Raw genomic sequence first — 24,789 nt, forward strand, 5'->3', positions numbered from 1 at the left:
CGTATGAGAGGTTTTCCATCCCTTTTATCAAGCGTGTCGCTCTCCTCTGAACCCTCTCGAGTAACGCCATATCCTTCCTAAGGTACGGAGACCAATATTGGACGCAGTATTCCAGATGCGGGCGCACCATCGCCCGATACAATGGCAGGATAACTTCTTTTGTCCTTGTTGTAATACCCTTCTTGATTATGCCTAGCATTCTATTTGCTTTCTTAGCGGCTGTTGCGCACTGTGCCGTCGGCTTCATTGTCATGTCCACCATTACCCCCAAGTCCCTTTCTTGGTTGCTCTCATTCAATAATATCCCTCCCATCGTATAGTTGTACCTCGGGTTTCTGTTTCCAACATGCAATACTTTACATTTCTCAACGTTGAACTTCATCTGCCATCTCGCCGCCCATTCCCCCAATTTGTTCAAGTCCCTTTGCAATTCTTCGCATTCCTCTTTAGTCCCAGCTCCACTAAATAGTTTTGTATCGTCCGCAAATTTTATTATCTCACACTTCGTGCCTGTTTCTAGATCATTTATGAATATATTAAATAGCAGCGGCCCTAGCACTGAGCCCTGCGGAACACCACTCGTGACCCCCATCCAGTCCGAGTAGTGGCCTTTCACCCCTACCCTCTGTTTCCTACCCGCCAACCAGTTTCTGATCCATCTATGTACGTCTCCGTCCACTCCATGGTTCTTCAGTTTCCGGAGTAGACGTTCGTGAGGCACCTTGTCAAAGGCTTTTTGGAAATCAAGGTATATGATGTCTATGGGGTCTCCTCTGTCCATCCGTTTGTTAATTCCTTCGAAGAAGTGCAATAAGTTCGTTAGGCACGATCTCCCCCTGCAGAAACCATGTTGGGTTGTTTTCAAAAGTTCGTTTCTTTCCAGATGTTCATCGATGTGTTTTTTAATCAGTGCTTCCGTCAGTTTCCCCGGAACCGAGGTCAAACTCACTGGTCTGTAGTTTCCCGGGTCACCTCTTGATCCCTTTTTAAAGATGGGCGTGACATTGGCTATCTTCCAATCCTCCGGGATCATGCCTGTTTTCAAGGATAGGTTGCAAATTTGCTGCAGTAGTTCCGCTATCTCCTCCTTTAATTCCTTCAGAACCCTGGGATGGATTCCGTCCGGACCCGGGGATTTGTCAGTTTTAAGTTTTTCTATCTGCCTGTGTACATCATCAAGGCTCACTTCCATGGATGTTAATTTTTCTGCTTGATTTCCATTGAAGATTTGTTCAGGTTCCGGTATGTTGGTTGTGTCTTCGTTTGTAAATACAGACGAGAAGAACATGTTGAGTCTTTCTGCGACTTCTTTCTCCTCCTTCACCGCTCCCTTCCTGTCTCCTTCGTCCAGCGGTCCTACCTCCTCCCTAGCTGGCTGTTTCCCTTTAACATATCTGAAGAACGGTTTGAAATTTCGTGCCTCCCTGGCTAGCCTCTCTTCATACTCTCTTTTGGCTTTTCGAACCACACGGTGACATTCTTTTTGATACTTCCTGTGCTCCTTCTGGTTCCCTTCAGTTTTGTCCTTTTTCCATTCCCTGAATGAATTTTTCTTATTGCCTATCGCTTCCTTCACTATTTTAGTCATCCATACTGGGTCTTTTGTTCGACCCTTTTTGCACCCCTTTCTGAATCTGGGGATGTGCAGATTTTGTGCCTCGCTCACTGTGTCTTTGAAAAAAGACCAGGCATGTTCTACTGTTTGCCATTTTTTGGAAGTGTTCCTAAGTTTCTTCCTTACCATTTCCCTCATTGCTTCATAGTTTCCTTTCCTGAAGTTGAAAGATGTCGCTATGGTTCTCTTTCCGTTCGGTATGCCTACTTCAACCTTGAACTTGATCATATTATGATCACTGTTTCCCAACGGTCCCACTACTTCCACTTCCTTTGCAGGTCCCCTTAGTCCATTTAGGATTAAATCCAGAGTGGCATTTCCTCTCGTCGGTTCTCTAACAAGCTGCTCCATGAAGCAATCTTGTATAGCCTCCAGGAATTCTGTCTCCCTAGCGCATCTTGAGCTTCCAAGACTCCAGTCTATCCCAGGATAGTTGAAGTCTCCCATAACAACTGTGTAACCACTTTTGCATTCTCGCTTCATCTCGGCATCCATTTCTTTATCGCTATCTCCGGTTTGCCCGGGTGGACGATAGTATAGGCCCATCTTTATTTCATGCCCTTTCCTACCCGGTATTTTAACCCATATTTGGCGTAGTTTTCGGGCTTCTGTAGGGGTTTGTGGCAGGGGTGGCTAGGGGCTTTGAGTTGGTTTTGGAGAGTAGGAATGGATGGGTGATATTTGGGGGGATCCCATAACCATATTCCTTTTCACGTTTTGGTTTCTGTTTGGAATTGACTGTTTCTCAACCTTATTGAGAGCTGTAGGTATTGTGTTATGTCCCTAGGGGGGTGGGTGGGGGGGGTATGGGCTGTGTTTTGGTGGGTATTTTTGATTGCTCTTATTAGTCTGTAGGAATTGTACATGTCTCTGTTGTTATTTTGGAGTGAGGTATATCGCTCTATGTATCTATGTTCTTGCATTTCCTGTGAAATTGTATTTCAATAAAAGCTTTTCATTGAAAAAAAAACAAAACTGAACACAATACTCCAAGTGGGGCCTCACCAATGACCTGTACAGGGGCATCAACACCTTCTTCCTTCTACTGACTACGCCTCTCTTTATATAGCCCAGAATCCTTCTGGCAGCAGCCACTGCCTTGTCACACTGTTTTTTCGCCTTTAGATCTTCGGACACTATCACCCCAAGGTCCCTCTCCCCATCCGTGCATATCAGCTTCTCTCCTCCCAGCATATACGGTTCCTTCCTATTATTAATCCCCAAATGCGTTACTCTGCATTTCTTTGCATTGAATTTTAGTTGCCAGGCATTAGACCATTCCTCTAACTTTTGCAGATCCTTTTTCATATTTTCCACTCCCTCTTCGGTGTCTACTCTGTTACAAATCTTGGTATCATCTGCAAAAAGGCACACCTTTCCTTCTAACCCTTCAGCAATGTCACTTACATACATATTGAACAGGATTGGCCCCAGCACCGAACCCTGAGGGACTCCACTAGTCACCTTTCCTTCCTTCGAGCGACTTCCATTAACCACCACCCTCTGGCGTCTGTCCAACAGCCAGTTTCTGACCCAGTTCACCAATTTGGGTCCTAACTTCAGCCCTTCAAGTTTGTTCAACAGCCTCCTATGAGGAACTGTATCAAAGGCTTTGCTGAAATCCAAGTAAATTACATCTAGCATATGTCCTCGATCCAGCTCTCTGGTCACCCAATCAAAAAATTCAATCAGGTTCGTTTGGCACGATTTACCTTTTATAAAGCCATGTTGCCTCGGATCCTGTAACCCATTAGATTCAAGGAAATACACTATCCTTTCTTTCAGCAACACTTCCATTATTTTTCCAACAACTGAAGTGAGGCTCACCGGCCTGTAGTTTCCTGCTTCATCCCTGTGACCACTTTTATGAATAGGGACCACATCCGCTCTCCTCCAATCCCCAGGAATCACTCCCGTCTCCAGAGATTTGTTGAACAAGTCTTTAATAGGACTCGCCAGAACCTCTCTGAGCTCCCTTAGTATCCTGGGATGGATCCCGTCTGGTCCCATTGCTTTGTCCACCTTCAGTTTTTCAAGTTGCTCATAAACACCCTCCTCCGTGAACGGCGCAGAATCTACTCCATTTTCTCGTGTAACTTTGCCAGACAATCTCGGTCCTTCTCCAGGATTTTCTTCTGTGAACACAGAACAGAAGTATTTGTTTAGCACATTTGCTTTCTTCTCATCAGTCTCCACATATTTGTTCCCAGCATCTTTTAGACTAGCAATTCCATTTTTTATCTTCCTCCTTTCACTAATATATGTGAAAAAATTTTTATCTCCCTTTTTTACATTTTTAGCCATTTGTTCTTCCGCCTGTGCCTTCGCCAAACGTATCTCTCTCTTGGCTTCTTTCAGTTTCACCCTGTAGTCCTTTCTGCTCTCCTCTTCTTGGGTTTTTTTATATTTCATGAACGCCAACTCTTTCGCCTTTATTTTCTCAGCCACTAGGTTGGAGAATCATATCGGCTTCCTTTTTCTCTTGTTTTTATTGATTTTCTTCACATAAAGGTCCGTAGCCATTTTTATCGCTCCTTTCAGCTTAGACCACTGTCTTTCCACTTCTCTTATGTCCTCCCATCCTAACAGCTCTTTCTTCAGGTACTTTCCCATTGCATTAAAGTCCGTATGTTTGAAATCTAGGACTTTAAGTATCGTGCGGCCACTCTCCACTTTAGCCGTTATATCAAACCAAACCGTTTGATGATCGCTACTACCCAGGTGAGCACCCACTCGAACATTAGAGATACTCTCTCCATTTGTGAGGACCAGATCCAATATCGCTTTTTCCCTTGTGGGTTCCGTCACCATTTGTCTGAGCAGAGCCTCTTGAAAGGCATCCACAATCTCCCTACTTCTTTCCGATTCCGCAGACGGAACATTCCAGTCCGCATCCGGCAGGTTGAAATCTCCCAACAGCAGAACCTCCTCTTTCCTTCCAAACTTTTGGATATCCACAATCAGATCCTTATCAATTTGCTGCGATTGAGTCGGAGGTCTGTAGACTACACCCACGTAGATAGAAGTTCCATCTTCTCTTTTCAGAGCAATCCATATCCATATACTTCTGCTCAGTCTTTACCTATGAAGCGCCAGGATCTGGACCTCAGCTACAGACAAAGGGAGCTTGGAGGACCCATTCCGGGACATGGAATTCACAGCGAGCAATGTCTACCATGAGTTATCAAAACTAAAGGTAAACAAAGCTATGGGCCCGGATAATCTACACCCCAGAGTACTTCGAGAATTGAGAGATGTCCTGGCAGAACCGTTAGCCGAGCTTTTCAATCTTTCCCTAAACAAGGGAAAAGTTCCCTTGGACTGGAAAACTGCCTATTCCGCTCCACAAAAAGGGATGCAGGTCAGAGGCTGAAAATTACAGACCGGTGAGTCTCACATCAATAGTGAGTAAACTCATGGAAACATTGTTTAAAAACAGATTGGACACTATTCTGGACGATGAAAGATTAAGGAATCCCCACCAGCATGGCTTTATGAAGGGAAGGTCTTGTCAATCCAATCTGATAAGCTTCTTTGACTGGGTAACAAAAAAATAAAACTGGATGGGGGAGAGTCCCTGGACATCGTGTATTTGGACTTCAGTAAGGCTTTTGATAGTGTCCCACACCGTAGGTTATTGAACAAGATGAACGCAATTGGACTAGGAGAAACACTGGCCGCATGGGTAGAAGACTGGCTTAGCGGCAGACTTCAAAGGGTAATGGTAAACTGCATTCCATCAAAAACATCGAGAGTGACCAGTGGAGTACCACAGGGATCAGTCTTGGGCCTGATGCTATTTAATATCTTTGTAAGGGATCTAACTCAGGGACTTCGAGGCAAAATTACATTATTTGCCAATGACGCTAAACTATGCAACATTGTGGGCAAGGCAACAGATCCTGACAGCGAAACCAGGCCCAACACTATGGAGCAGGACCTACTGTTACTAGAACAATGGTCCAGTACTTGGCAACTAAACTTTAATGCCAAAAAATGTAAGGTAATGCATCTTGGTAGCGTAAATCCATGCAGAACATACACCTTGAACGGGGAGAACTTAACAAGAGCTATTGCAGAAAGGGACTTGGGATAATCATCCGGGAAGATATGAAAGCTGCCAATCAGGTGGAGAAAGCTTCAGTCAAGGCTAGACAAATGCTGGGTTGAATCAGAAGGAGCTTTATCAGCCGAAAGCCTGAAGTCATACTGCCGTTATACCGATCCTTGGTGAGACCTCACCTGGAGTACTGTGTCCAGTTTTGGAGGCCACACTATCAAAAGGATGTGAAGAGAATGGAGTCGATCCAGAGAATGACCACTAGGATGGTCTCGGGACTTAAAGATCTCCCGTATTAAGAATGTCTGAGCAGACTGCGCTTGTAATCGCTCAAAGAGCGCAGAGAAAGGGGGGACATGATAGAAACATTCAAATATATCATGGGCCGCATTGAGGTGGAGGAAGAAATCTTTTTTCTTATGGGTCCCATGGCAACAAGAGGGCATCCGCTAAAACTTAAGGGGGGAAGATTTCATGGTGACACCAGGAAATACTTCTTCACCAAAAGAGTGATTGATAGATGGAATGGTCTTCCACGCCAGGTAGTCGAGGCCAGTAACCTGCTCGACTTCAAGAGACGATGGGACCAACGGGTGGGGTTACTGCAGAGTTATACTTAAAAGATGGCCTCTCAAATGAGAGAGGGTTCTTGAGTGGGCAGACTTGTTGGGCTGCCAGCCCTTTTCTGCCGTCATACTGCACAATGCAGACTCAAATCAACAAAATTACCCAAAAAGCATTCTTCACAATGCGCAATCTAAGAAAAATCAGAAAATTCTTTGACAAAGAACAATATAGGATTATAGTTTAATCCCTTGTACTAGGTCTTGTAGACTACTATAATATCCTCTATCTACCATGCCCCACTAACATGATCAAACAACTACAGACCGTTCAAAACACAGCTCTCAGACTAATCTATTCTCTCGGTAAATTTGATCACATCACCAGTGCATACCTAGACTCACATTGGTTACCGATTCGAGCTAGAATTCAATTCAAACTATACTGTCTACTCTTCAAAGTAATCTACGGTATGGCTCCCGCCTATCTAAATAATTGCCTAAATCGTATCCTTCCAAGAAGAACAAGGAGATCACAGACCCCATCCTCCTACCCATCACTCAAAGGCACTCAGCGCAAAAAGCTATATGATAGCCTCCTAGCAACGCAAGCAGCAAAACTTGAACCATACATCTCCAAATTGTTAACCACAACATCTGATCTCAAAGCATTCCGTAAAGAAATCAAAACTCTCCTTTTCAAAAAGTATATTCAATCTACTTAAACTCTCCTTCCTCATATCCCCTCTATAACTTTCCCAAATATAGTACACTCCCTGGTACCATCTTCTCAAAGTCCCCAAAAAGTAACCGGTAACCCAAATAATCAACCTGTTTCCTAACATCTCCTATGAAATCCATCTACCAAACATCGTTAGGAAACTAGATAATTCTCTATGTAACGTAACCAGAAATAATTTCCTATGTAATGTAATTTCCAATGTAATGTAACTTCCTATGTAATGTAATTTTTATGCAATGTAAAGTAACCAGATAATCTTCTATGTAACGTAACCAGAAATAATTTCCTATCTAATGTAACCTATACCTCAATTCTGTAACCTACGACAAAATATTTTTTTTAAATCCTAATTTAATTTATTCACTGAATACTTGTTGGGATGTTAATATCTTGTCTCTATCTTTGTTTTTATCTTTTCTATCTTTACCATTTTAATAATTGTTTTTCGCAGGTACTTTAGCTAGATTGTGAGCCTTCGGGACAGTTAAAGAACTTCCAAGTACCTATCTTTATTTATTTTTATTTTATTTGTATCTTTAATGCATCTTTACTGTAAACCGCTTTGAACCTCACGGTATAGCGGTATACAAGAAATAAAATAAAATTAAAATACTCTATGTTTCTATGTTTAGACAGGCAGCCTTGTGCACCGTTCTGCTGCTACAGAAGAGAAGAGGAGGCAGCCGCGTCAGCCAACCAGGCAGGCAGCCTTGTGCGCCGCGCTGCCGCTAGAGAGGCAGCCTCGTCCAGCGAGGGAGGGCACCAATATTAAAATAAGGTAATCGTGGGAGGTGGGGATGGAGGTTTGGGTATTCGCTCCATAAGATGCACCCTTATTTCCACCAATTTTTTTGAGGAAAAGTGCGTCTTATGGAGCGAAAAATATAGTAGATTACTGTAATTCAGTCTATATAAGCCTAAGCAAGGGGAATCTAAAATGGTTGCAACTAATCCAAAATATGGCAGCAAAGCTAATATTTGGTAAGAGAAAATTTGATCATGTGTATCCTCTTTTGAGAAATCTTCACTGGCTCCCTGTCTATCTTAGAGTACAGTTTAAATGCGCTTCTATGGTTTTTAAAATCATACATGGGCTATTTAGTCTTTGATTCCTCTATCTCTGAATAATCAGAGTTCCTTAGTAACAGCAGCAGATGAATCCAGAGACTAGTGGGATAGTAGACATCTACCATCTGGATTCATCTGCTGCGTCTAAAGGAAATAAAATTAACAGGTAAGAACATAATTTTTCCATCTTCTCATTCAAGAAATTCCCAGAAATTTAAACTGTCTTTTCCATCTTTAAAAGAATAAAATCTATTGGTAATATTACTCGATCCGATCTTTCTCATATACCTTTACAATGATTTGGAATGGGATTCCTCTTCTCTCCTTCAAGATTTTCTGTAAACCTATGAAAAAACACTTATTCTTTATTTTAAAAAATTACCAGAAACGGAAGACATGGCTGTCTTCACAGACTCTGGCACATTTATAGTTGCAGTTTTGGTGGTTAGAGTGCATTTCTTCAGCTGGTTTGCCCTTGACGCAGCTATATAGGTGAAACATGTCTGGCACATCTGTTCTTGGGAGTTTTTGAAATAAAGAATTTGATATTTGAGTTCTGTTTGGTCTGCTACTTTTTCTCCTTACGATGGATATAGTGGACTGGCTGCCACTTTGTTTTCTCATGCTTGTGAAGTAGAGAAGCAGTTCTCCTTGATAGAAGACTGTCATTGCAATATATAGAGCTTAGACAGGAGGCAAAGCTGGGTAGGTGCAATTGAAGATAAGTCCCATTGGCTGTGCCAAAATGTTGTGCTGGGACATTTTAAAGTAGCCAAACATATATAGCTATAGAACATGGTGAAGTAGGGCTGCATCGGGCATGTGTTTTTGAATGTCATACGAAAATCAAGGGGCTTATATTTTTAGCTGCTTTAACCAGATTGTGCTCCTGGAATGGGTACTAAGCTGCTGCTCTTGTGGAGTTTTTAAGTCTTTTTAGTTTCAATAGTTGCTAATGAGTGCACAGAAAAGTGGATTTTTTAAAAATATAATTTTTAAGTAGGCTATCAACTGTTTGATGGTTAAACACTCATAGTAGTAATGAGATAACTAGTTGAACAGTTAGATGTGGCCAGATAAATTTGCATGCAATTTTTTAAGTACTTTGCAATCTAGAGCTGATCTTCTGATTTGTACTTATACTTATAGAATCATGACTTGAGCTCCTTTTAACTATAGGTTTCCTGCATACAGACTCACTCTTGAGTCTTACTTGCAGCAAGATGGCTGTGGATGATTATGAAGAACTTCTCAAATACTACGACCTTTATGAAACCATTGGGGCAGGTATGTGCAAGAGTTGAATTTTCAATATTTTAATCAAGTATATTTGATTTTATTCAAACTCAGTTTAAATCATTAGCATATCATAACAAGAAGTCTTCCTAGGACACCAGCCATCAAAATGAAGAAAAAAATTAAAACAAAGAATATGTATTTAGCTATGTCCTTTTAAAAGAGAAAGTGAATGTTGGTCAAATCAGCAGATATACAGTAGAATCTCAACCAACCGGCACAAAAATCACTGGGGGAAAAAAGTACCCTGAAACATCAGCAGCAGGGGTCCTGAGCCATGAACACCCTGCCCTCCCTCAAGCCCCAAAGCAATAGAAGCAGTGGCATTCCTGAGCCGCAGACCCCTCCCTCAAGCCCCAAAGCAGCAGAAGTGGTGGTGGTCCTGAGCTGCGAACCCCCTCCCTCCTTTCCTCCAGCCCTGAAGCATTAGAAGCAGATGGCGGTCCTGAGCTGTGAACCTTCTTCCTTCCTACCTTACCTGAAGTGGCCAGCCCCGGCAGGGCCTTTCTTCTGATGCGTCACATGTCAGAGGAAATGCCCTGCCTGGGCTGGCCGCAAGCAGCCTGTTTTGAGCACTGCTGACTGGCTGCTGCTTCGGGGAAGGGAGGGAAGGGGTTTGCAGCTCAGGATTGCCGCCTGCTTATGCTGCTTCGGGGCAGGAGGGAGGGAGGGGTATGTTGTTCAGGACCGCTGCTGCGTTGGTGCTTCAGGGCAGGAGAAAGGGGGGGAATTGAGATCTGGGTTAGATAAGGTTTCTATTACAGCACTCTCAAGCAACCAGAAAAACAGTTATCCAGCATCCACCAGTCCCCATGGGTGCCAGATAACTGAGATTCTACAGTATTTAAAATTATGGTTGGTGTAGGTAACTTATTCATTTTCACATGTCTCCATCTTCTGTTCAAATTTGGAGAAGACACGCTTCCTTGCTTTTTTATTTCCCTGTTCCAAAATTAATTCTCAGTTTTTAGAATGAATTTTTCAAAAGAAGAAAAATTCTCTAGACAATCTATTAAAAACTGGGTTACTGGTTTGATGGTGTGAAACAAAATGTTTAGACGATTTCTACCAACCCCATCAGTGTGCTTTTCTGTCTCCTCCCCCACACTCCTTAAAACCTCCTCAATGGGCCTCTTAATTCTGAAATTTATAATAGTTGGTATCGTGGAAAGATGATTCTGGATGCCCATGTTATAGCCAACTCTTCTTTGAGTACCCAAATAATGAGGCCCAATGCTCTAAAGTCACCATTAAAATCCTGTGAGCCGTTATGGCAGTAAATTTTCTGATTTCTAAACAAAGAGCGATGCTCTAAAAGCTTCACATGCAAATGAAGTCTGCGGAAATACCATCCAATCAGTCTATGGTGAAAGCAACTTGCACATGTGCAGAATAGTTCACGGAAAGAGACATTATAATGTGCACTTGTGCAAGGAAAAGCTATGTTATAAGTATGCAAATCGTAGGCATGCCTTATTGTAGCACATCATAGGTGCATGTCATAAGTATCATTGGGGAGCAGAGAACTACCAGCAAATCATGTTGTTGGGGTTTTTTTTTTTAACTTACAGCATGCTTTCAGCAGCCCCAGTCTTGCCAGTATATGGTTTTTAACAAATGTGCCTGAGAGCGCCTTTAACAAACGTGTAGCATAAAGCAGGAGATAATGCATTTTTTTTTTTTTTGTGCCTCCCCAACTTTATATAAGTTTGATGCATGTATACCATGCTTTTTTTGTGTGTGTACCTCCCCAACTCTATATAAGTTTGATGCATGTGTCCCATGCTTTTTTTGTGTGTGTGCCTCTCCAACTCTATATAAGTTTGTTGCATGTATCCCATGCTTTTTTGTGTGTGTGCCTCCCCAACTAAAGTTTGATGCATGTATCCCATGCTTTTTTGTGTGTGCGCCTCCCCAACTCTATATAAATTTGATGCATGTGTCCCATGCTTTTTTGTGTGTGTGCCTCCCCAACTCTATATAAGTTTGATGCATGTGTCCCATGCTTTTTTGTGTGTGTGCCTCCCCAACTCTATATAAGTTTGATGCATGTGTCCCATGCTTTTTTTGTGTGTGTGCCTCCCCAACTCTGTATAAGTTTGATGCATGTGTCCCATGCTTTTTTGTGTGTCTGTGCCTCCCCAACTCTATATAAGTTTGATGCATGTGTCCCATGCTTTTTTGTGTGTGTGTGTCTCCCCAACTCTATATAAGTTTGATGCATGTGTCCCATGCTTTTTTGTGTGTCTGTGCCTCCCCAACTCTATATAAGTTTGATGCATGTGTCCCATGCTTTTTTGTGTGTGTGTGTCTCCCCAACTCTATATAAGTTTGATGCATGTATCCCATGCTTTTTTGTGTGCGTGTGTCTCCCCAACTCTATATAAGTTTGATGCATGTATCCCATGCTTTTTTGTGTGTGTGTGTGTGTCTCCCCAACTCTATATAAGTTTGATGCATGTATCCCATGCTTTTTTTTGTGTGTGTGTGTCTCCCCAACTCTATATAAGTTTGATGCATGTATCCCATGCTTTTTTTTGTGTGTGTGTGTGTGTCTCCCCAACTCTATATAAGTTTGATGCATGTATCCCATGCTTTTTTTTGTGTGTGTGTGTGTCCCCAACTCTATATAAGTTTGATGCATGTATCCCATGCTTTTTTTTGTGTGTGTGTGTCTCCCCAATTCTATATAAGTTTGATGCATGTATCCCATGCTTTTTTTTGTGTGTGTTTGTCTCCCCAATTCTATATAAGTTTGATGCATATATCCCATGCTTTTTTGTGTGTGTGTTTGTCTCCCAATAGTCAGAACAAAGACTAAGCTTCAAGCTTCACAGCAGTCTGCTAAGCCTTCCTATTCATATCAGAGGCTACTTCTAAAACAATGGCCTCAGAAAGCTCAAGAGGCAGCTCCTCAGAAACCTGTGCAGTCCTTTTGAAATGCTTATGGAGAGCAAAACTGCTGTTCCCTTATCTCAACCTCTTCCTCAACCAATCGGAGGTCATCTACAATTCTACCATCAACGTTGGACTCTGATAGCAACCGATTTGTGGGTTCTCAAAGTCATTAAGGAAGGTTACTCTCTTCATTTTGTCACTATACCTTGAAATCATCCTCCAAGAGAGTCCTCTTTCAGCTCTCAGCAGACATCCTTTCTTCTTCAGGAAATAGAGGCTCTGCTTCAACTAAATGCCATAGATATAGTACCCCCTTCTCTGAAAATCAGTGGCTCTACTCCAGGTATTTTCTCATCCCAAAGAAGACGGGAGGTCTACATCCAATTCTCAATCTCCGAGACTTAAACAAATTCCTGGTCAAAGAAAAGTTTTGAATGCTATCTCTGGGAACTATATATCCACTATTGGGATCTATTCACAGGGCGAAGGTAGGGGAGGGATCTATTCATAGGGCGAAGGTAGGGGAGGGACATTAAGGTGGGCAGACTAGATGGGCCTTGGCCCTTATCTGCCGTCTATTTCTATGTTTCTATGCTCTCGAGATCTAAAAGTTTCTGTGGTTTTAGATAGCCCATCAACATTTTCAATACAAAGTTCTGCCCTTTACCTGGCCTCCTCTCCAAGAATGTTCACCAAATGCCTGGTAGTGGTGGCAGCAGCTTTAAGAGCTCAAGGGTTCCAAGTTTTTCCCTATCTCGACGATTGGCTCATAAAAAAGCCTCTCCTCAAGGGATGCTCTCAGCAACACAGTCAACAATCCTGTTTCTTTAGCAGTTGGAGTTAGAAATCAACTTTCTGAAATCTCAACTTCAACCCTCTCAAACTCTACAATTCATAGGGGCCCTGCTCAACACCATTCAGCTTGAAGCGTTCCTACCTCAGCGAAGACAAGACAATTTGATTCAACTTTGCAATCAAGTATTTCATCTTCCGTCCATCTCAGCCAGACAAATGAAGACACTATTGGGTCACATGCCGTCTACAGTCCACGTTATCCCTTCACGAGACTTCTTCTCAGAACAGCTCAGTGGTTCCTGGTGTCTCAATGGTCTCAAGCTGTCGAACTATTCTCTCAAAAAATTACAGTCACATCATCACATCTTCAATCTCTCCAGTGATGGATGAATTCCTCAAATCTTTCCAAAGGGCTGCTGTTTCAAATGCCTCTACATCAGAAAATTCTGATCACAGACTTGTCCAAGTATGCTGGGGGAGCTTACCTGGATGGTCTTTGCACACAAGGCCACTGTTCTACTCAGGAACAGAAGCGCCATATAAACCTTTTGGAACTCAGAGCGATTTGCAATGCTCTGCAAACTTTTCAAAACAGTATATCCAATCAAGTGCTCCTAGTATGCACGGACAATCAAGTTGCAATGTATTACATAAACAAGCAAGGAGGTACAGGTTTTCTGACTCTGTCAAGAGGCTGAGAAGATTTGCAATTGGACAATTGCTCAAAACATATTTCTAAAAGCTGTCTATGTTCAAGTAATGCAAAATACTCTTGCCGACAAACTCAGCAGATATCTTCGGCCACCCGAGTGGACGTGCAATTCCACGGTTTTGCATCAGGTATTCTCTCTTTGGGGGACTCCTTAGATAGACCTATATGCGTTCACACACAATCACAAACTGCCTTAATTCTTTTCCAGAATTGCCTCATCGTCTAGAGGCAAATGCCTTTCTTCTAGATTGGACAGCCAAATTCCTTTATGCGTTTCCACCAATTCCTCTCATTCTCAAGACGCTAGTTAAGCTCAAGCAAGAATCTTCCAGCATGATCCTGATAGCCCCCTGGTGGCCCAGACAACCATGGTTCTCCCTTCTACTTCAGCTCAACGTCAAGGATCCAATACCCCTGCAGATCTTTTCATCTCTTCTCATGCAGAGTTAAGGGTCTCCTTTTACATCCTAATCTACAGTCGTTGCACCTGACAGCTTGGTACCTCTCAGGATGACCTGTCAGTTATTTTGGATGCATCCAGAAAACCACCTACACAGCAGTGCTACCAATATAAGTGGCCACGGTTTTCAACATGGTACACTTTTCATCATCAAGATGCTTTATCCTCCTCCATATCTTCAGTGTAGTGACTTGGTTATTTGTTCAAACCTTCATGTCTCATGAAGGGACGTGCCTGAAAGAGGGGTGTCACTCAGAGGGGCTTGAGGATCCTTCAAAACAGGAAAGAATATCCCCAAACTAACCCAAGAGTGAAACACTGGAATTAAAACAGAAAAATGTTTCATTTATTTAAAGTATTTATAGCCCACATTATCCTACAGTTCCCAGCTGTGAAGTAGAAATATTAAAAGTGCAAGCAGAAGTGCTTGGTCAAGTTATTTAATCAAATAAACCACTTTCAAAGTTTCCATAATGCCAGATTGCCTATGCACTAAGAGGAAAAAATAACATGAGATATTCAGAGGCATTGAAGGGACCAGACAAAATGACCCAGCCATATCAGAGCAAGAATAAATTTCTTACCAAGCAGTAACCAGCATCTCTGGGCAAACTGAACTGTCTAGTTCAATGTATCTAGATTCCTATCCACCAATAACCAGTCATCATAGCAATATATGAAGTATTTTATTTTGTCAGCGCTGTGAGACAGAGATGACTAGAAACCAGATTCTCTGTCTCCAATACAAAACTTTGCAGCATATTTTATATAGGCACCACCTATTCTGAGATCAGACTCCTTTCTCAATTACCAATTTTCTGGAAAAAGCTAAAAACTCACTTATTTCAGAAGTCCCTAACAAATTTATCTCTATCTTCCGTAATTATTGATTTTCCATCTGTCAGCCTTGATCCATTCTTTGTTTTGATTTTTTAATATTTGTAAACAGTCGGGCCCTCTTTGAAGGTATATAAACTAAAGGATTGGATTGGATTGGCTGTCTTTGGCATGCATAATAAATCACTTGATTAAAAGCAAAACTATGTGGTTTACAGACCCCACCTTTCTTTAGGATAGCAAAGGCCTTCAGTAAGAAACACTGAATTATCCCAGGACAAGCAGGCAGCCTATTCTCACATACTGGTGACGTCATCAGCGGAGCCCGGATGTGGAAGCTTGCAAGCAGACTTGCTTGAAGAAAACTCGAAGTTTCAAGTCGACCGCATTGCGAATGCGCGAGTGCCTTCCCGCCCAGCGTAGGGCGCGTCTCCTCAGTTCTCAGTTTTCCGCGGAGCCAAGAAGTCCGTCTTTGACTCTCTGCGTTTAACTTCGTTACTTCGTGCCTTCTCTGAACCGCGGTTTGTATTTTTTTTCTTCACAAATCACTGTTCATACTTTATTTCTTTTATTTCTAGTTTAAAAAAATTTTTTTTCCCCAATCTTCCGTCCGTCTGCTAGGGCAGGCCGCTCGGCCACAGCCCAAGGGCTTTGATCTTGCGGCGGCTGTTTTTTCTTCTATGTCCCAGCCTGACACAGGCTTCAAGAAGTGTAGCCAGTGCCAGCGTGCGATTTCCCTTAAGATCCCACACCGTTGGTGCCTCAAGTGCCTTGGGCCGGAACATCACCCGAAGTCATGCGAGCGCTGTGCTACTCTTCAACCTTGAGCCCTTAAACGTCGTCATCTTTTGGTGGAGAAGCTGTTTGGGATGGATTCTTCCTCCGATCTCTCGACATCGAAGGCGCCCTCGGCCTCACCTTCGACTGAGACTCCTCCTGCTTCTACTGCTTCTACTGCTCCCCCTGCTTCTCGAGCCTCATCAGACCTTCATCACTTGCAGCGGCTCTCTCTTCGATGACACCTGCTGTATCTTCCCCTGTTTCCTCAGGTCAGATAGCTCAGCAGAAAGTTCCAGCGGTGGTGCTTAAAGTGCCTAAGACTTACAAGTCTAAGCACATTTACACTGCCTCGGTGGAACCTCCAGCCAAAGCAGATGGTCTGGTTTCAGACGCGGATCCATCCTTGCCGGCTTCTTTCCAGACCATGTTGGAGAAGCAATTCATTCAATTTCTTACTAATATGGGACCGAAGCTTCTTCCTCTCATCCAGCCTGAGCATTCAGCAGACTCCCTTGAGGTTGAGCCGCTTCCTTTGCCTCAGCCTAAGCTTACACACTCTTTGCAGGGAGCAGTCTCTCTGCTAGTGTCTGGTCTGGCATCCAAGCACGTGAAACAAGGAGCAGAATCTTTGCAAGTGCCTCGGCAGGAATCCTCATACTCTATACAAGGAGCAGAGTCTTTGGGAGTGCATCGAGGTTCCTCCATCAAGCCTCTGGAGCTTCGATCTACAGCCTCCAGTCCTATCCATTCTTTGGTGGCATCAGCTGCTTCTGTCTCCAAGGCGAAGTCTCCTCGATCTTCGAGATCTGCTTCCAAGCACCATTCTCACCGACAATCGAGGCCTTCATCGAGGCACACTTCCAGGCATAGTTCTTCTTCTAAAGAACGTCCCTCTTCAACTAAGCCTCGCTCTGCTCCTACTTCGACTAGACTGCCGACTCCTCGCTCGAGGTCTCCACTTCCGAACCTCGAGGATGCAGAGGTTTCAATTGCTTCGTCCAAGTCTCCATATTCTTTTGATGCCTTTTTTCCTGCCGAAGCTTCATCTTCGACCCAGGCTGCCTCGACGTCCTCGAGTCCTTCTCGAGGCAAAGCATTGGCGGATCAGCTATCTTTCTCATCTTTTCTTCGTCAGATGGCTGTTGACTTGGACCTTCAATTAGATGCTGGTTCCATATACTCTAAGGAGTACCTCGAAGTCATGCATCTCCCTCAACCTCCGGCAGAGTCTCTTAAGCTTCCTCTTCATAAGCTTTTGTCTCAGACTTTTGGTCGATGCTTGGAGACCCCCTTATACCATACTGGCTGTTCCAGGCAAATTGGCTCTAGGTATAAAACTGTACATCGCAAAGGGTTTGACAACTCAGTTATCTCATCAGTCCCTGCTAGTTGAGTCCTCCTTGAAGAGGTACCATCCTTCCAAAGTTTATGCCACCGTTCCTCCTGGAAGGGAAAGGAAAACTATGGACAAATTTGGATGTTGCATCTATCAAAATGCCATGATGTCCTCTAAAGTCCTCAATTATAATTTTCATTTTATTACTTATTTTGAGTTCCTCATTTCTCTATTACCAAAATTCTTGATTATTTGGATACTCAAAAGCACTTTGAATTTCAAGAAGTTCTTGCTTCTTTATCACAACTCAGATTACATCACCTCCAGTCATCTTATGATGCTTTTGAGTTGTCTGCCCGGGCAGCTGCTTGCTCTGTAGCCATGCGTCGCCTTGCCTGGCTTCATACCATTGACATGGACCCTAACCTTCAGGATCGCTTAGCTAATATTCCTTGTACAGGCAAGGACCTCTTTGATGAATCTATCGAGGCAGCCACCAAGAAATTGTCTGAACATTAAAAATCCTTTGCTTCTATTGTCAGACCTAAGCCAAAGCCAGATCCTGCCAAACCTACACACCCTGCTCCTATCAACGGCGTTTTGCTCTGAGGACGGCTCCTTACAATCGCCCTCCTCTTAAGAAACAGCAGCCTCAGAAGCAACAAAAACCTCAACCTTCTGCTGCACCTAAGGCTACTCAGCCTTTTTGACTGTTTAAAACAGAGCATAACTTCCACCGTTCTGACTCTGCCTTCTTTTCCCCCCATAGGAGGTCGTCTCCATCTTTTTTACCACCGATGGATGACAATTACATCCGACCTCTGGGTACTGACCATCATCAGGGAAGGATACTCTCTTCATTTCACTCAGGTTCCACCAGAGCTTCCTCCAAGATAATATCCTTCCCAGACCGCTCTTCTTCAGGAAGCTCAAGCTATGCTTCGTCTCCATGCCATCGAACCAGTTCCTCTGGACCAGCAGAACAGGGGTTTTTACTCCCGTTACTTCCTTGTTCCGAAGAAGACGGGCGATCTGCGGTCCATTCTGGATCTCAGGGCTCTCAACAAATTTTTGGTCAAAGAAAAATTTCAAATGTTGGCCTTGGCATCCCTTTATCCCCTTCTCAAGCAGAACGACTGGTTATGCTCTCTGGATCTCAAGGAGGCCTGCACTCACATTCTCATTCATCCGGCCTCCCGTCAATACCTCAGATTTTGGGTGGGAAATCTGCATTATCAATACAGAGTGCTGCCCTTCGGCCTGGCTTCCACTCCCAGAGTGTTCACCAAGTGCCTGGTTGTGGTAGCAGCATCTCTAAGGAACCATGGTCTTCAGGTATTTCCCTACCTCGACGACTGGCTCATCAAAGATTCAACATCTCAGGGGCGAAAAATTGCTTGGCGGACAACTTGAGTTGTCTTCTGCAACCTCACTAATGGACACTCCATTCCTCGCCTCTTCATCACATTTTTTCACAGTGGGTAACACCTCAGATAGACCTCTTTGCAGCTCCCTACAACTACAAACTGCCTCAGTTCTGCTCCAGGATATACTCTCCTCATCGCCTTGAGGAAGATGCTTTTCTCCTGGAATGGACGAATCTCTTCCTCTATGCATTCCCTCCATTCCCTCTCATTCTCAAGACTCTGGTCAAGTTAAAGAACGATCATGCCACCATGATTCTGATTGCTCCTCCATGGCCGAGACAACCTTGGTACTCTCTTCTACTTCAACTCAGCAGTAGGAAGCGATACCTTCTATCAGTTTTTCCATCTCTGCTTACACAGAGTCAGGGATCTCTGCTTCATCCCAATCTGAAGTCTCTACACCTGACAGCTTGGTACCTCTCAACATGACTCCTCTATAGTTTTCTCAACCTGTCAGAGACATTTTGGAGGCTTCTAGGAAACCTACCACTAGACAATGCTATCACCAAAAATAGACTAAATTTTCTACGTGGTGGTTTTCTCATGATAAGGAGCCCCAACATTCATCTTTATCTTCTGTTTTGGATTATCTTTTGCATTTATCGACTTCTGGCCTCAAGTCTACATCGATCCGAGTCCATCTCAGTGCAATTGCTGCTTCCCATCAGCCTATTGAAGGGAAACCCCTCTCTGCTCATCCGGTGGTTTCCAGATTCATGAAAGGACTTTTCAATGTCAAACCTCCTCTCAAACGGCCTCCTGTCGTTTGGGACCTCAATGTTGTCCTTGCTCAAATGATGAAGCCTCCATTTGAACCAACTGACAAGGCTCATCTGAAGTATCTCACTTGGAAAGTGGTATTTCTCATTGCCCTCACTTCTGCTCGACGAATCAGTGAGCTGCAAGCTTTAGTTGCTGATCCACCTTTCACGATATTTCATCATGACAGGGTGGTCCTTCGCTCTTATCCTAAATTCTTCCCTAAAGTGGTCTCGGAATTTCATCTCAACCAATCCATTGTTCTTCCAGTCTTCTTTCCAAAGCCTCATTCTCATCCTGGAGAAATAGCTTTTCATACTCTGGACTGTAAACGTGCTTTGGCCTTCTATTTGGAACGCACCAAATCACACACAACTCCTCCTCAACTTTTTGTCTTCTTCGATCCAAATAAGTTGGGACATCCTATCTCTAAGTGTACCATCTCCAATTGGATGGCTGCTTGTATCTCCTTCTGCTATGCCAGGCTGGATTACCCCTAGACAGTAGAATCACAGCCCACAAAGTTAGAGCAATGGCAGCTTCAGTAGCTTTCCTCAGATCTACTCCTATTGAGGAAATTTGCAAGGCTGCTACTTGGTCCTCGATTACACTTTCACTTCTCACTATTGTCTGGATATTTTCTCCAGACGGCATGGACAGTTTGGCCAAACAGTATTACAAAATTTATTCTCTTAAATTGCCAACACTCCCACCATCCCATTTTGGTTAGCTTGGAGGTCACCCTTATGTGAGAATAGGCTGCCTGCTTGTCCTGGGATAAAGCACAGTTACTTACTGTAACAGGTGTTATCCAGGGACAGCAGGCAGCTAGTCTCACAACCCACCCACCTCCCCTGGTTGGCTTCTCTGCTAGCTATCTGAACTGAGGAGACGCGCCCTATGCTGGGCGGGAAGGCACTCGCGCATGCGCTGGGCGGTCAACTCTTCGAGTTTTCTTCAAGCAAGCCTGCTTGCGAGCTTCCGCATCCAGGCTCCGCTGATGACGTCACCCATATGTGAGAATAGCTGCCTGCTGTCCCTGGATAACACCTGTTACGTTAAGTAACTGTGCTTGCTAGTCTCTGTACAGATCATAACAGCTCTGAGGTGAATTTTGGCTGCACTGTCCTCTAGAAATTCTCATAATGCTATTGCTTTGTTTTTCTGCCATGATGTCTTGCAGTGTCTCTGTTAATGTTCTTGTTTTAGATAGCATTTTATCCAATACCTTGCTTTTTCCCATGTCTTCTTTCTTGATAGCTTGAATTAATTTTTTGTGGTTAACCTACCACAACAGTCAAGTGCAAGGTATGGTTTTTACCATAACCTTCTGTTGCCTTGGGGCTGCCTAAAGCAGTGTTTTTCAACCTTTTTTGGGCAAAGGCACACTTGTTTCATGAAAAAAATCACGAGGCACACCACCATTAGAAAATGTTAAAAAATTTAACTCTCTGCTTATATTGACTATATATAAAGTAATTCTCTTGAATAGGAATCAAATAAACACAAAGAAAGTATTTTATAATTACTTTATTACGAAATAAAAATTATAAAATACTTTATTCAGTGCGAAACCTGGGCCTGTTTGGCTGAACACAAAGCTGATATTCTGGCTGGAATCGAAGAAAGACACACACGTAGCTCTTCGTCAACAGCTCTCAGTCTCTCTCTGTATTTGGTTTTTATAGCATACAAAAATAGACAAATATACCCTCCATCCTTTTTATTAAACCACAATAGCAGTTTTTAGCGCAGGGAGCTCGCTGAATGTCCAGCGCTGCTCTTGACGCTCATAGGCTCCCTGCGCTAAAAACCACTATTGCGGTTTAGTAAAAGGGGACCATATTGTAAAATATAGACAGCAGATATAAATTCAGAACTGTGCATAGTAAGTGAAGGGAAGTTTTCATCTCTGGGAATTTACCCAGTTAACTATTAAGTTATTTGGGCAAATTCCTTTGAAAACTGTGGTAATACTGCCTCCACTTTGCTAAATTTAAAATCAAATCATTTTTCCTACCTTGTCTGGTGATTTCTGGTTGCACTTTCTTCTTCTGACTGTGCATCCAATCTTTCTTCCCTTCTATCAGCCTGTATGCTTTCTCTCCTCCACACCTCATTCCCTCCCCCAACTTTTTCTTCCTCTCTCCCTGACCTTTCTTTCTTTTTTTCTGTTTCTCTTCTTTCCTTCCGTTTCCCTGCCTGCCCCCTTTCTTTCTTTCTCCCTGCCGTTCCCCAAGCCACTGCCACTGCCACTGCCATCGGGGAACAGGACCCACCAATGGATAATAGGCCCCAAAGCCGACGCGGACGCATGCTCTCCCTGACGTCAATTGTGCAATCGGAGAGGAAGTTCCGCCCAGCCAGGCAGCGATTGGCTGGCCCGAACTTCCTCTCCAACTACAGAATTGACGTCGGGGAGAAGAAGACTTATCGGCTCGATAGATTAGATCGCCAAGACAAAGTGAGTCCTGGGTGATCGACTCACTTTGCCTTGGCGAGCTACTGGCGCCCCTGCCTCGGGCCCCCTGTCAGCTCCGGGCCCGGCGGCCCTGCGGCACACCAGGCAACATCTCGCGGCACACTAGTGTGCCGCGGAACAGCGGTTGAAAAACACTGGCCTAAAGGCAGCCTTATCGAGCTTTTCCATGGAGAAAAGTAGGTTGCTACTTGTAATGGGTGTTCTCCATTACAACAGAATAAGCCAACCACACAATCCTCTGCACCCCTCCTGCAGTTGACTTCTCTACTGCAATTTCAACTATGGAACAGGTTAGTACAGGGGGTTGAGCATTTTCCACTAGGAGGGAACTTTTGAACATACTCAGAAAGGTTTCTGGATCTTTCTGGGCTGTTGTACAGAAGATCCCTATTAGTCATAGTCAGATGGTGTCACTTATGTGTGGTTGGCTTATCCTGCTGTTCAGAGAACATCTGTTACAAATAAGCAGCTTAGCTTTACTCCAGTCAGAATAAAGTAAATTCAGCCAGTCTAGGTGTACATAGCTTCCATCAGCCTTCCTCTTGCCATGTGTGAAAAATTCCTGGCCCCCAATTTTGCAAGTCTTTCATCTATTGGTTGTCATTTCCCTTATATGCTTGCATTCAGCTTCCTTACCACCTTGGTTTCTGTGGTACATGGGTAGGCAACATGGAAAGATATGCTTCTGATTTTTTTTGTTTGTTCTTACATTCTAAGCAAGAAGTGCTCTCTGGGGATGGGACAACTGCAGAATCTGCCACCCCACATTTACCTTGTTCTCATAAGTTGCTGATAGTTCATTTACAGTAACTGGGAGAACAGAAGGGTCTTAAAACTTGGTTTCTTCTTGGACAGCATGGTTTACTTTTGTGCATTCCTGGAGTAAAGAGATGAAGATGGACCTAAATCTGCTGTTCTTTTTTTCTGGTTGTAGATATGTCTCTGGAATGTATGTTGCTCTCTTTTCCTATTTCATTGTTTTGTTCAAAGGCTTGCTTATTTTTCCTGTTTTGCTAAATGCAGGTGGATTTGCAAAAGTCAAACTTGCTCGCCACATTTTAACAGGGGAAAAAGTTGCAATAAAAATCATGGACAAAGCCACTCTTGGGGTAAGTATATAGAAATGAGAAGAAAACCACTGGCCACCAGCAATGTAAGCTGCTAGCTTCTAGTGTTCTTTGTATTTCCCTAAATATGTGCAAATAACTTATTCGGGCACTCAGAATACTTTTAGCTTTATTGCATACTTGAAATAGGTGAGGCGTTTTAATCAGATGCAGCTGTCAGCAATCAGATAAACACAAATACAGTAGGCTTCAAACACCTCTCTGTAGGTCTGCAGAAGCTGAATGGAGCTGAGGGGAGAGAAAGGGCTCCTTTTACAAAGCAGCACTATTGATTTAGGGACGCTCTGAATGTGTAGAAGCCCATTCGGTTCCCATAGGCTGCTTCATATTCAGCACATGCTAATTGGTAGTGCTGCTTTATAAAAGGAGCCCAAAGTGTACCAAAAAGTATGCCAAAATTACAAAGACAGTGAAGATGCATTCTGTGCTTGGGGGTGCAATGGCGGCAACAGCCAAAAGGAAAGTGTGTAACCATGAAAAAAAAAATGCTTGCCACTAGGCTTGAGAGAAAGATGAGGGGGGAGGAGGTTCATTCCTGTGAACAGTGTTTAGTAGATAGTTATGTGAAAATTTGTTCTGTGCTAGCCTGAGAGCTACTTAGACCTAAGAAAAAAATATGTAACTTCAAAAAAACAGCAACTTGGCAATGTTCTGATATTATTAAGCCATTCAGCCTAAATTTTCATATCGTGATGGGGAAGGCACAGCTGCTTGCCTCTGGCAGCTTAGTTTTCCTTGAGAAATGCTCATAGTACAGCCTACGCTAGCTGCATAGCAAAGCAGTTTGAAGGCAAAACCATTTTCCCTAGGTGGGGGAGGGGAGGAACTCAACCCTAACTGTTCCTGTGCAGGAAGAACAGGAATCCTCCTGACCTAATGGGTTCTTTCCATTTACCCATGAGGATTTCAGAAGTTATTATTTACATTTTTTAACTCCACCTCCTTGTGTCACTGGGCAGTGCCTCATCTCCTCAGTTTTTCCTTCTTCAAGTGAGTTGAGAAGGGTATCCTTTTTTCTGCTCTCCATCTGTTTTATTATTGGAATTTATAATCTGATTTTGAGGCTTTCTGGTGCTACAGAGGTTCCCAGAGATCCTGGGCTAGCTCTGTCTGGGAAAAGATAGTCTCTGGTTCAGAGGACTGTAGCTGTGGTGGGGGCAGGAGCACTGGGCTTAGCCCCAGTCTAGTCCCTCCCAGGCCTTGAAGTTGCAGGATGATCGAAAGATGGGTCAAAAATCCCTTCTGGAGCTCTTGAATTGTGACTTGCCTTTGTCAGCGAAATGCAAGTGTGCAGATGCCTCTGAGCCTATGAAGAGACAGAAGACCCCTGCAGAGATCTAGTGCAGATCTAGTGGAGATCTAGTGCAGGGTTTGGCTCTGGTTTGGTGAGTTGATGTTTGAAATTTAACGGGGAGTGTCCATGTCCCATGTGTGGTGGAGCATGCAGGGAAGAGCAGGAGCCTTGGGCTCAGCTTCTGAGCCCTCCATTGCTGGGGATCCACAGGCGGCGCATTCCCAGGGGAAGAGATCCTCCCTCAAGGGGGCAGCAGAAGCACCCTGCTATGCCTAGAAGCTCAACTCCTCTTTCTGTGGACAGAAGCTCATTTGCAGGCTCTCTCAGCCATGCACTTAGCGGAAGTGGAAAATGTGTGAATATTGGAGAATCTAGTATGTAAGTAAGCTAAGAAGTATAAGCATTCTTCTCCTAGGCATATCACTGCATCCTCCCAGACATCATCTTTGAGGTCTACTATCTTCTCTGTCACTGCCCCCTCTCTTTGGAATCCCAAATTATTTACACGAAGAATCAAATCTTAATAACTTTAAGACGA

The 24,789-nt window shown here is 43.6% G+C and overlaps 1 protein-coding gene across 4 annotated transcripts in view; it reads left to right on the forward strand.

Moving 5' to 3' along the window:
• The window catches only part of MELK (maternal embryonic leucine zipper kinase), a 204,196-nt gene that overhangs the window by 17,823 nt on the left and 161,584 nt on the right, over positions 1 to 24,789 (forward strand). For all 4 annotated transcript variants that reach the window (XM_033956774.1, XM_033956776.1, XM_033956777.1 and 1 more), the window contains exons 2-4: positions 7,613 to 7,758; positions 9,228 to 9,335; positions 22,854 to 22,939. In XM_033956774.1, coding sequence (XP_033812665.1) covers positions 9,272 to 9,335; positions 22,854 to 22,939 — 150 coding nt within the window. In that variant the 5' untranslated portion in view covers positions 7,613 to 7,758; positions 9,228 to 9,271. The remainder of the gene's footprint in view (positions 1 to 7,612; positions 7,759 to 9,227; positions 9,336 to 22,853; positions 22,940 to 24,789) is intronic.

The sequence above is a fragment of the Geotrypetes seraphini genome, chromosome 8 (genome assembly GCF_902459505.1).
Source record: "Geotrypetes seraphini chromosome 8, aGeoSer1.1, whole genome shotgun sequence".
Classification (NCBI taxonomy): Eukaryota; Metazoa; Chordata; class Amphibia; order Gymnophiona; family Dermophiidae; genus Geotrypetes; species Geotrypetes seraphini.